At 39.1% G+C, this 12286-nt stretch overlaps 2 protein-coding genes across 7 annotated transcripts in view; one reads left to right on the forward strand and one right to left on the reverse strand.

The window, feature by feature from the left end:
- LOC110988574 (kinetochore-associated protein DSN1 homolog) overlaps positions 1–2758 on the reverse strand; it is a 54601-nt gene extending 51843 nt beyond the window's left edge. For all 4 annotated transcript variants that reach the window (XR_015427193.1, XM_022252239.2, XM_022252238.2 and 1 more), the window contains exons 1-4: positions 2602–2758; positions 1466–1571; positions 966–1039; positions 57–123 (exon numbers count right to left, since the gene is read on the reverse strand). Coding sequence is in view for 3 of the 4 variants with exons in the window: in XM_022252239.2 (XP_022107931.1) it covers positions 57–123; positions 966–1039; positions 1466–1571 (247 nt within the window). In the remaining variant the exon portion in view is untranslated. The remainder of the gene's footprint in view (positions 1–56; positions 124–965; positions 1040–1465; positions 1572–2601) is intronic.
- A 189-nt stretch (positions 2759–2947) lies between these two features.
- Positions 2948–11891, forward strand: LOC110988579 (GDP-fucose protein O-fucosyltransferase 1-like). 3 transcript variants are annotated; one of them, XM_022252247.2, is made up of 8 exons: positions 2948–3101; positions 5512–5661; positions 6020–6141; positions 6890–7013; positions 7590–7755; positions 8131–8326; positions 8696–8938; positions 10225–11891. In XM_022252247.2, the coding sequence occupies exons 1-8, from the start codon at positions 3023–3025 to the stop codon at positions 10453–10455; spliced, it is 1311 nt and encodes a 436-aa protein (XP_022107939.2). In that variant the 5' UTR covers positions 2948–3022; the 3' UTR covers positions 10456–11891. The 3 variants fall into 3 exon arrangements, with proteins under 3 accessions (XP_022107939.2, XP_022107938.2, XP_086999493.1); XM_022252246.2 differs by having other exon boundaries at positions 2968–3101; positions 5464–5661; XM_087143367.1 differs by lacking the exon at positions 2948–3101 and having other exon boundaries at positions 5464–5661.
- The last annotated feature ends 395 nt before the right edge of the window (positions 11892–12286 follow it).

Raw genomic sequence — 12286 nt, forward strand, 5'->3', positions numbered from 1 at the left:
AACAATTGTAACTTTCCTGAATTGTTTAAAATGTATGAGAAAATATCTCAGATTACCTTCTTCTTCAAATGCCTCCCAACCTTCCATTGCTGGACATTCTATCTGTAATTTCTGCATGGTGAACTGGGAGGAATAAATGTTTCAAAGGTGTAACTTTTCAGCAGGCGATGATGACAAAATAGTTTTGTCACATGTGGACAATGTGGAACTTTGTAACTCAAGCCCCACCCCTGCTATGTCCAAGCCACAGATGTATATAAAAAAACTTGGACTTGCAACACCTTTGTATGAAATAGAAGCCAACCAGCGGCCATTTTACCGAGCCGAACACAAATGCGCTGGGCAAGCTTTGTATTAGGCTCGGTGAAATGGCTGCTAGTGGATTCAATGATCTCTATAAGCTGATTAAGGGCATTGTGAGTCCAGATTTGTTTAATATACGTCTGTGGTCTTATTCAGCTTTTGAACACTGCATATTGGTAATTTCAGTGAAGAGCATCATGGCTATTTGCATGTAAGTTAAACATAAGTGTAGTTTATGAAGCTACTCGCAAATGTAGCCATGTGACTTCAAACAGTTGCCTACACTGTTGAAAATGCACTAAAAACATGAACACTGTAGTTTACTTTCACGTTAACTTGCGATTTTCACCTTCACCCTGATCAACATCAGAGTTGAAATCCAGCCAGTTACAAGTCTTACACAAAGTCACAAACCATTCAAAGAATCCACGGCAGAGACATTTCTCTGTCACAATTTATCTCCTAGTTACTGTTAGCCTCACTTAATAGGATCTACCACTACTTTGACTTATGATTAACTAGAAACTGAGCTACAATGGAATAGTTACAACCCTGGTAAAGACTTTAAACTTACCCGTCAATAAAAACAAAAAACAATCTTGACAAATGCAGATGGTAATCTACATATATAATTTCCTTGTACAGCAAAGTAATTGGCTGACCTGAAAGCATGCCTCCTGCAGCTGGCACAGCCTCTTGGCTTCTGGAATGTCAGTTGGAATTCTCTTGTGTAACTCTACCGGAGAATTAAGGACAAAGATCTAACAGTTCTATGATTTTAGCATTGTAGAACAAAATTTACTACAGTGTAAAAAATACAAAGAAACACAGCCAAAGAGAATAGTCAAATGATACTGACAGTTTCAATTGAGATCACAAAATTAATTAAATTTATTTAAATTTAACATACGGGACAATAATGTTCAGAACATATGTCGCTGAGAAATTTTCTGTGATAAAATAGGCAAGCTTATTACAAGCTTCATCAATTCAGTAACTTCAGACAATAAATTTTACAGATGAATCAGAATGTCTTTCAAAATCCAATATATTTTGTAAAAAATGAATTACCTTTAAACACACGTACAGTCAAAGTTCTTAAGATAAGAAACCCATTGTTTCTTCTATGGATATTGATGTTGACGCTGCTCAGACAACATACCTGCACATGAGACATCAGTAGGAGGTAATGACTTTCTGGAACGTCCTCTAACAAAGCTTGATCGCCGCTTTTTGCCCATACTCTTTCGTTTGCTGCTGCTTGCCATCTAGAAACAAAAAGGCGTTGAGCCATACCATTACAAATTGCATTAGCTTTGGGTTTGGGGGCATGTAGTCTAGTGGTTAGGGTTTGTAGCTTCCTATCATAAGGGTGAAGATTCAAATCCAGCTGGTGACAGCAGGCTGTGATCTTGGGCAAGTCACTTTACTCCTGCGTGCTTCCTGCACCAAGGAGGAAATGGGTACCTGTGAGAGTACATGTTACTACGTGCATGTTTAGCCATTTGCACCTGATATAGCAGCATCGGGCTAGTACATTTCCCAGGAAGCTGAAAAGGTTTCAGGGATGCTAAACAGATGTTTTGAGCCCAATGTACAGGGATAATGATTATAAGCGATTTGTATCCCCTGGTAATTTGGTGGTGTATAAATACAATTATTATCAAAATTCAGTATTGAGATACTACCTTGACTTGTGCGCAACTAATGTACCATTCTTACCAATGTAGCAAAGTCATGGCAGTTTTAAAGTTTTGAAGTTAGTGCATCATTGGAAGAAGAAATCACGTACATATCCCCATTATTATTTTTAATTTTACATTTTCCACAATTACATCAATATTGGATTTGATTAGACTTGATCCCGCACAAAATCTCTGACTTTACTTCCTTATCTCATGTTTTGGGAATGGGCCTATTCTCCAAACTGAGAATCAGAAAGAAAAGGAAATTGGCTGATGGCAGATTGAGAATTATCGACAAATCACGGAATAAGATCAATCAATTGTGCAAACATTGAGCGATTATCGGCCGATCGTGCTCAACATCTTTTCATGATATGACACTACATGATCATGAAAACGGTTCATAATCTGTACTACTATATATATCACAACTGGTCAAGGGAAATTTATACACTGCAAAATAACTACGATGGCAACCAATGCAGAGGCAATGTTCACGTAAAAACTGAAAACAAAAAGACAAAGTTTATTCAAATCTCTGTTCTTGGAAAAATCATGCAAATGGAGCTGCTAAGTGCAAAAGTAACATTTTATTGCCGTTTAACTTACTAACCTTCTTGTACTTAGGCCCTTAACGAATTCTTGTCCGTCCCGTTCGTGGGGTCGAGTCGAGTTTGTTTCTCGCGCGGAGTCACTCCATTTATGCATTTGGGGAATTCACGCCAGGAAATTGACACAAAGATATTGTTACTAATAGCTAATAATATAAAACTATCAAAATGAAGCTGATAAAAAAGCAAAATCAATTAAATATAAGAAATCAGTTTTGTACAAAATTTAAATATTAGAGAGTATATCATCGGTAAGGTTCGGGTTCCACCCTCCTCATTATAATGGTAGCATCCGGTTTTGAGTTGCCAGACAGGAAGTGAATGTGTACATTTTTATCAAGATACGGCTTGAGTGAGAGGCGCAGGGACTAGGTACCATACATGTAGGGGCGTACATGTACGTGTACAATACATGTACATTACATGTATATGTACATGTACTTCCACATATCACAGGCCACGCGAGGTCGTCCAAGGCCGGCAGCCCATGCCGTTGTTGAAGGTACCCGGTACATTAAATTTAGAAGAAAGTTTACTGTTAGAACATTAAATGTTTCTTTCTTATTCATAAGTATAACAAATGTTACGCCCAACTAGCCTGACTAGTATAGCATCAGTCCCAACTATAGTTGGACCCGTCCCAACTAGAGTGCTGCAGTTCATGCAGTTGGGCCGGCCCAACTACTGAACTAGCTAGCATACGTACATGTACAGCAGAGAGCTGTGTGCATGATGTGCCCATGCAGCATGTGCTAAAGTCATATTCACAAATGCCATGTCATCGATCATAGGGCTAGATGCCACATTTCAGATGAATTGTGTCAGGTATGAGACACATTGACTTGGAAGTTGGATAATGTTGAGACATTTCCCACAGACATTGGTCAACTATAGTTTGGCCGGCCCAACTGCAGCACTAGTAGTAGTATAGTCTTGACTTATGCTATAGTATAGGCCTAGTTGGGGCGTAACATAAATCATAGACCAGCCCGTTGTTGTTCTTGCTAGATGGCCTGCAATGTTGCTATCGTGAATCAATTTTTATGCTTAACATGCACATCGATGCACATGGTGTCCTATGAAATCAACTGTCATGACATGACTGTCACCGTGGGAAGTCGGCAAATTGTGTTTTATTTCAATATTTGCAGTGATTTTTGTAAAGAGTAACTGCCAGGATTAAGTAGATATCAGTTGGCATTTTTTAATTTCTATCCTGGCCTTTCATACCTTTACATGTTGTCAAATAGTGACTAGGATCCAACAAATCGCCTTTCAGCTCATGCCTTTTCATGTTCAAATGTTTAAAAAGGGCAATTTAAAGGCCTGTTAATACCATCAATGACTGTCATGACTGTGGAGGTAATAGGCTGTAGTATAAGGACATTTAGAATAGACTTGCAATATTGTTTTGCCATGTTTATGAGTTACAGAATTTTGTGACACTGAAAAGTCGAGTGATTGCTTTGACTTAAGTCGGGTTATTTACCAGTTCAGTGTAGGAATACGGGCGTTTCACAATAGTGCGCCTCCAAGAGTTTGCAACGCGATGGCCAATCACAATGCGCGAAATTTGTCGACCCAATGCGCGTTTGGAAAGGGTCGACAAATTTTGCGAGTTGTGATTAGCCAACGCGTTGCAAACTCTTGGAGGCGCACTATTGTGAATTGCCCGTATTGAAAATGGTTTGAGTCAAGTGAACATAATGGTTGGACTTGAGTCATGACTGATGCTATTGACTAAATTCATAGCACCTCTGGTGGCAAATTGCAAAGGTAGCAGTGAATATTTATTCCAAATAGGAACTGGTAATTATAATTTTTATCAGCAAGAGTAAGAAGGGAGGGTTAAATGTAAGATTCTGCGTGAACGTAATACATGTACATATACAAATGTACATCTTATCATGAACAATCATGGATATTGCCCCCTATGTCGTGTCATATGGTAGCCCCCCCCCCTTGAAACAGAGTCCCCATTATTTCACCAGCCAAGTATTTAAAAGAGACGTTTCTTTGGTATTTTTTGCACCGGAGAGTGCAGCCATGTGATTCCAATTTGAAGTCAAAGACTAGTTCATTTACGTCTGGGTATTTGAAAGGAACTTCTATTCATTCGTCTGGTTGCATTTCTTTGGAGAGAATGTGTAGAAACAGAAAGAGTATAGATGACAGATGGTCTTTGCACTGTCAATATTTGATAGAGGCAATACATGGACTAAAGTCGAACAGTTTGTTCCAATCACTGGTGACAAGTCTATTCTCTTACAACAAGTGTTTCATGCTGAATTTTCATCGAGTTTTAGGTTCTCATACACAATATTGAGAGTCCCAAATCTTCAGACAAGATTCTGTATAAGTCGGTATAAATTCTGAAGTGCACTGTTGCTGCATTTTTATTCTGCCCACACAATCACAATTCCAGAGCAAACTAAAAGAAGTACATTTACATAATTGATTTGTAGTTTGATATTTATGCATCAACCTCATGAGGGCCACCTGTTACTATTTGCTTAGCAGAACGCAGCTTTGGATAGTTTCTAAATAGGCAGAGAGTTCATGTACCCTGCACAAACTGTCCGTGCAGCTTTGGGTCTGCATAAAGTTTTATTAAGTATTGTTGATCGTTTTAACGACTGTTGTTCTCATCTCTCAGAAGATTTGAAGTTTCTTGGCATTCATAAATATGACACAGGGTCCACAGTGGGTCATATTTAAAATTCGTCAACCTCTCTTGAAAGCAGGAGAATTGTTTCTGAATCTGTTGTTTGTGTCAGAGTAGGAAGGTTGGATTGCCATGATTGAAGCGAAATGAAAGTAATGCTGTTTTGAAGGATTTTCTTCTTCTTTCTTTCCCGTACCAGATTTGAAGTTGAATTTGGACTTACTCTTACATGTACTTTTCCTCAAAGAATCAAGAGGCAAAAACATAAAGATGTTGGCTGTCCATTACTGGATTTTTCTTGTCCACTTTGTGCTGCGCCTCGTGGTTCAAAGGGTGTCTGCTGAGAAAAACCCAACAGTGGACCCCAAGGGCTATGTAGTGTACTGCCCATGCATGGGTGAGTGTCCTGAATAGGTCTTGTGTTCGTCCTGATATGTTCATGGATTGATGATTCTGTCATTGATGGTGATGACAAAATAGATGTGCAACATTTATTGAAGGAAGTTGTTAACGGACTTAAATTTTCAAGTTAAAAATTACAGAAATAAGTTAAACGATGTTTTCAGCAACATGTCTGAACTTGTGTTACTAATTTCAAAGAGATCACAATTTCAACTCACTCTCACTTGAAAATTTTGCCTACATTATGTTTATGTACTTGAATCTAAACACATCATCACTACACGAACTTCAGGGCTGTTTTTGCCCCATTTCCGGTATATTTACCTAAAAATAGTCAGGTCATTTAATTTCAGGTCGGTTTGGGAACCAGGCAGACCAATTTCTTGGTGCTCTAGCCTTCATTAAGAATCTTGATCGTACCATGGTGTTGCCTCCTTGGGTGGAGTACGGCAAGCCAGGGAGCAAGCCTGGATCAGTAAGTCAAGCCATGTCCAAATCAAGTATCCAGTGACTGTAGGTTTTAGCCTTTGCCATTGCCACTCTAGCTTGTGTCATAAGGGATTTTTTACAACACTGACATATTCACTGAGTTACAGAGGAACACGTACTTGTACAAATGTATGTTCGACTTCTTGATAACATTCCCTTCAGACTAATTTTATCAATGTCTCAAACTGGTTAAGCATATAAAATTTTCGCTGATCATTGGTATAGTTACGTAAGATTTTCATTTGAGAACCGTTCATGAACATTATTATGTTCATGAAATAATGCTTGAAATGTCAACTGGATTTGTTACGAAAAACTCCCGGAAGCTTAGCAAGCTGCTTTGGCACATTAGAATCGTCATGAAATTCCACCCATTTATTTCCAGATGTGTAAAGAGGAGCACGCCCTTTGTAAATATTGTAAACATCCTATTCTAAAAACACAGAGCTGTGTGACTTTTAAGGGAAGCTACTTGCATATGTACTTCATGCAGTTTTTGTTCAAGGTTGCGTGTAAGTTTCTAAGTCATAAATAAATGAGGCCATCTTCTTAACAGCCTGAAAGGCAACTCACGTTGTGCCATGTGGAAAGAACAGGCTGTGTAGGATGAACTTCCCAAGCAGGCTTTCTTGTCTTTAAATTCTAGCAAAGAAAGTGGTGCAAATTCCTAAGTCAAGAAAAGAACTGCTCTTAATTGCAAAACTAACACGAAACTCATGTGTCATCATTTCCAGTCTCAAATCCCATTTGATACCTACTTCAAAGTGGAGCCGTTGGCCAAATACCACCGAGTCATCACCATGGAAATATTCATGGAAAAACTTGCACCCAAAGTGTGGCCTCGTGGACAGAGGAAAGGTGGGTGAAATGTACAGGCAAGTCAAGTAACAGTGTTTGTTAATTTCTAACAATTTTTACCAACATACGGTTCACCACCTTTATCAAAGTTGTCCTTATCGGATGCCTCTTTCCACACAAAGGCCGATCTGGGCATATTTACACGATGGTAGATAGTTACACCCATAGTTAACCACCCATTGAAATTTAACAGGAAAAAAAGTATTGAGTGTTATATCTGTTGGTACTTGTTGAGGAAGGAAAGATTACCATTGAGCATTCGGAAACAGAGAGAACAAAAGGAATTACAGGTACAACTCTGAAAGGATTGCTACTGTAGGAGCAAATTAAATGTAGAGTTTTAGGACATAAACCAAATGAAATGTTACTTGTCAATTCAGCATTTCAGTATACACATTCAGATGGTTTCTCCACCTGGTCTAGTCAACAACTATCTGACTCATGTTACAAAAATATCGACTGAATTTGATTTTTCCACTAATGCGGTGGATGAAATAAAAAACCGTTTAAATGGACAAATGGTTGGCTGTGATCGTGTTGTGATGTTCTTTGTCACTTTACTTTTTTTGTTGGCAGGTTTTTGCCACACATTTCGTGAGGCCAATTCCTGCAAAATGAAGGAGGGTAATCCGTTTGGCCCCTTCTGGGACAACTTCAATGTTGACTTTGACTCCTATGTGGCCTTTGGCTCCGGGCTCAGCTATGACCCCTCCAACTCAAATACAAGGAAATGGAATGAAAAGTAAACTTTGTCATTTTTGCATTTTAATAACAAATCCGTGTTTGAAATTTCAACAACATCTCAGATGTCTCATCTTCATGATATTTGCCTTGCACCATCAGCCCTTTCACAAGTCAGCCATCTTGAGTCAAAGTGTCGCAACCCCTGTAAAAATTTTCTAAAAACTTTATATGTGAGGGAGAAAAAAAAGTCATATCACCCTTATCAGTCGATTAAAAAAAATATTGAAAGCGAGGCTGTACTTGTAATTGGAACAAAATAGTCAGTCTCCTTCCCATTACAGTGTGTTCTATAAATAATGTGCACATGGGAAGTGCAATCCAAAATGGCCATCTCGTGAATGAAGCCCATGCAGTGAATAACTTCTTCTGTTAGATTTCCAGCCTCAGAGTTCCCAGTCCTTGCATTTGGCGGAGCGCCAGGGAGTTTCCCAGTGCTAGAGCAGAACGTCCACCTACACCAGTACCTGGTATGGTCAGATATGATAGAGGAAGAAGCCAACAACTTCATCGCAACCAAAATCCCTGAAGGACCTTTCCTTGGGGTGCACATGCGGAATGGCCTAGACTGGGTAAGTCTGATCAGTAGACAGCCCGCAAAATAGCATTTGTTCGCTGCCTTCGGTCACATTTTAAGGGTTTGTAAAAGTGATGAAAAGATTTGTGCTGGTAATTGGAGAAGGGGCAAAGGCCATGTTTTTCAAAGGCATGCTCACTATATCCTTTGAATCTGGCTAGATAAGGAATCCAAGCGGAAGAATATGTTAGGAAATGTGTGGATGTGCAATCATCTAATTCATAAGATTTAATACAATCCATAACTTTTGTTGTGAGCGTGGAATTGTCAACTGCGTCTCTATTTATCAGTAAAAAACAAAGTAATCAAAGATGTAACTCTCAAACACAATGCTTAACTTTCATTTGTTTATGGTTGTTTATAGGTGAATGTCTGCGACAACCACATAGGGAAAGAAAAAAATAGACATCTCTTCGGCTCACCACAATGCCTGGGGTACCACTTCGAGCATGGGCAGGTCACCAAGGATATGTGCTTGCCTCCTGCCGACCTGGTCAAGAGGCAGATCAGGAGGCGGGTCAAGAAGATCAAAGCCAAGGCAGTGTTTGTAGCCGCTGATGCTGACCCTATGATGACAGTTCTGGCCAACATGCTAGAGCCCCTCAAGGTAAATCTGTTAAAGCCAACTACATGTTTTTACTGTTTTACTTCAAAATCCACTGTGGAGGTTCTACGGGAATATGTACTAGACTGAGAAGGGAAGGAGTAATATGTGACTCGCTCTGTGAAAATGAGTCTTTAAGTCGCCAGAGCCACTTTGGAGTAAAATGTCCTTTAGAATAACTTTGCACAGTGTAAATCAACAGGAACCCACAGCATTTTTCACCATGGAGTATCCACTTTCATCAGGATGCCAAACTGAGCGATACATCAAAACAAAAAACTCACTTTGCTCTTTCTAGTACAAATGAAAACTCAAAAAATGGCTCTGGCGACTTCAGACTCATTTTCACAGAGTGGGTCACATAATATGTGACCCACTCTGTGAAAATAAGTCATAATGACCAACTCTGTGAAAATGAGTCATAACCCTAACCATGCTTAACCCAACAAGGTGATGGCAGTGGTGATGATATATTATATCACCACCGCTGCCTTCTTACCAAGATTGGTCAAGGATTATGTTAAACTTAACGTTCCCATATGCTTCGAAGTCTAGTACCAGGTAAGTTCTACATTGATAGGGTTAGTGCCTAGCCACTATGTGGACTCTATACAAGAGCACTGTATGTTGCTTTGTGGCCACTGTCTTCACTCACATATGCTGTGAAACGCATACATGTAACTAAGTTTTCTCTGATTGCGGTCATGCCCATAAGGGTCTCTCACATAGGTACAAGCCACACAGCAGCAATTTTGTGAAAGTTTCTACCCGTATCTCTGTTACAAATTTGGAGGGGCACTTTGACACAGAGCTGTTTATTTTATGATATAGTTGGTGTTCCTGTGTAAAAGAACCAAAATGTGTCATTGGTCACCTGCAGAAAGGTAGATTATGGAATATTCAAGATGATCACTGGGAAAAAATGGTTACATGCTGTTGATTTGCTTCATGTGGATGTGTTTTAAAAGTAATGTGGGAGCTTGGATTGGTTTCCTCCTCTGTTGCTGCATGTACATGCTCTCTGTGAAGTATGTCAAATTAGCAAATTTGTTTTTTACTCAACTCAGCCAATTCCCACCTTCTGTACTTTATGCCCCTGCCTTCACATACCGATGAAGATCTTTCAGGTTGTTTACCAACCCAGCACCATTCACGACTTCTGCTGAGACCCAATCACTGTACCTTCCTCAATTTACGAACATAAAGCCACAACCTTCCCCGTTGATTTTAATGAAATTTATTTATTTTGAATTAAAAAAAATCATTCTTGCTTTGTTCTCTTCCAATAGGTAAAGGTTCTTCAGTACGATAAGCATGAGCCACATGTGGAGTTGGCTATCCTGGCCAAAGCTGACCACTACATTGGCAACTGCCTGTCCACCTTCTCGGCCTTTGCTGCGCGCGAGAGAGGCGTGACGGGCAAGCCCACCTCCTTCTGGGCGCACGACGACTTGCTGAACAAGGATGAAAAGGTCAAGAAAAAGAAGAAGAAACAGGCCCATGCGGATGACGAACTTTAACACTCGCTCCTTTAGGCAGATTTTTGAACTTTTCTTTCAAATCACCCTTGAGTTATTTACTTTCCTTGTTTTACATTCATACATGTAGTTGTCTTGTGTTGAAAGCTCATAAACGTTTGATATCTTAGGATGTGTGAAAAGCACATGCTTACATTGTGCCAGAATGCAGTTTTCGTAAGTGATGCAGGAGCCATTGGCTGGGAACTTTTGGAGCATTGGCTCAATCACTGCGTTAACCAAAGGTTCCTTTTATTCATTAGCCCTCATATCATGCTGTATTACATTGTGTTTATTTACTGATGAATCCATTCAGCCATACATTGCCGGGTAATAGACTGGATGGTTTGGGGATACCAAGATAACTTGCCTACTTGCTTAAAAGACATCATCAGAACACTTTTTCTTTTATTTCATATTCTTTGTGCCTACTATTACAAATACTTTACTTTTTTACAAGCTTCTTTAAGCAATACTTGCATTTTCAAGTTCGTAGATCATTTCTTGATCGTGTAAGTTCATAGATGTCAGCTCCACCTTTGTGTTCTTAACATAACACATCATAATCACTACAGAGTGACTTCCCTGTGAATTATGTTTGCAATTTTCATTCCATGGTACCTGTTTTTGGTATAAAGCATTCTGCATTTGAGCACAGTCTGTGTCCTAAAATCTGTGTTCAATTCAATCATGTCTACCTGATGTGATAGGAGCCAGCTGACAACTGTAGACCAATGAACAGGCTGATGGCAGGCTGAATATAATTGGTTCGCACACATCAGATGTGTTTCTTTGGAGTGTATAGGTTCAAACAACTAGACGGCAGGTCATATTCTAAATAGATCAGATGTTAGGGACAAATGCCTGCAATGAAGTTGATTTAAAATCTTTTTTATTAAAATGTGACCGTCTGGTCAGTATCACATCTTGGACCATTTTCACAAACTGTGAAATATATTTTTACTTGCAATATAGTATTCCATCTGGGTATTTATCTCCTTCCTCTCCTGTAATAGTATTTTGTGGTCGTCTAGGACTTTTGTCTTGGTGTTATGGTGATACATTGTACTTTTTTAATTAAAATATTTTTATATGGAAATGATGCACCAAGGATGTAACTGATCTTATAGATGTTGAATAGGTCACAATTTTAAAGATGAAAAAGCAACTTTAAGAGTATCCATTTATTCAGGGTTTTGCATAATTGCAAGAGTGTATGAATTCTATCCTGTTAATGAAACTATTCCAACTGGATTTTGAAACATGCGGTTATACTGAAAACCAGTTGATATATTTTTGAAAATTGATTATCCTGTGGGGATTTTCATTTTCATTCAGTAAGTTATTCCTCCCTGATCGGGTGTTCTTTATTGGTAAAGGGATCAAGTCCATTAGTGTGTCAAATAAAAATTCACTTTTCTATTTTGAATCACTTTCAAGGCATGGCCGAACACCCTTTACTGTGATTTGTTTGTTCCGAAGTTTGGCCCAGTTTGGGAAGCTAAATAGATTCTCTGCAGGATGTGCTTGGTTTCTGCATGTTTCCTTTACTTGGTGTGGCCGGGATTTTGCAAAATGCCCTGGAAGTAGTGACCGTGGACAGCCATGAATAAGTGATTGCAGTCACTGCAGTGGAGTTGTCAATAGTACTGTAACAAGCTCTTTTTCGATTTCAGGACTTCAAAAATTTAGTGATTAGTCTTCCGATTCTGTCTATGCTTATGACTAATCTCATGTAAATTCACATCGAAAAAATTTCATCGAGAATGCAATAATTTTTCATTTATGCTCCCGTACGTGACGCGGAGCACTCTTTTGTTGAGCAGTTTAATCC

The sequence above is a fragment of the Acanthaster planci genome, linkage group LG11, assembly GCF_054643075.1.
Source record: "Acanthaster planci isolate LZ-2023a linkage group LG11, COTS_SCS, whole genome shotgun sequence".
NCBI lineage: Eukaryota > Metazoa > Echinodermata > Asteroidea > Valvatida > Acanthasteridae > Acanthaster > Acanthaster planci.

Excerpts from the sequence above, each read along its gene's own strand:
- LOC110988579 (XM_022252246.2), top strand. The coding sequence starts at position 3,023 with ATGTATATGTACATGTACTTCCACATATCACAGGCCACGCGAGGTCGT. Across the intron at positions 7,014-7,589 it reads GCCTCGTGGACAGAGGAAAG|GTTTTTGCCACACATTTCGT; the intron begins GTGGGTGAAATG and ends TTTTGTTGGCAG. Across the intron at positions 8,327-8,695 it reads TGCGGAATGGCCTAGACTGG|GTGAATGTCTGCGACAACCA; the intron begins GTAAGTCTGATC and ends GGTTGTTTATAG.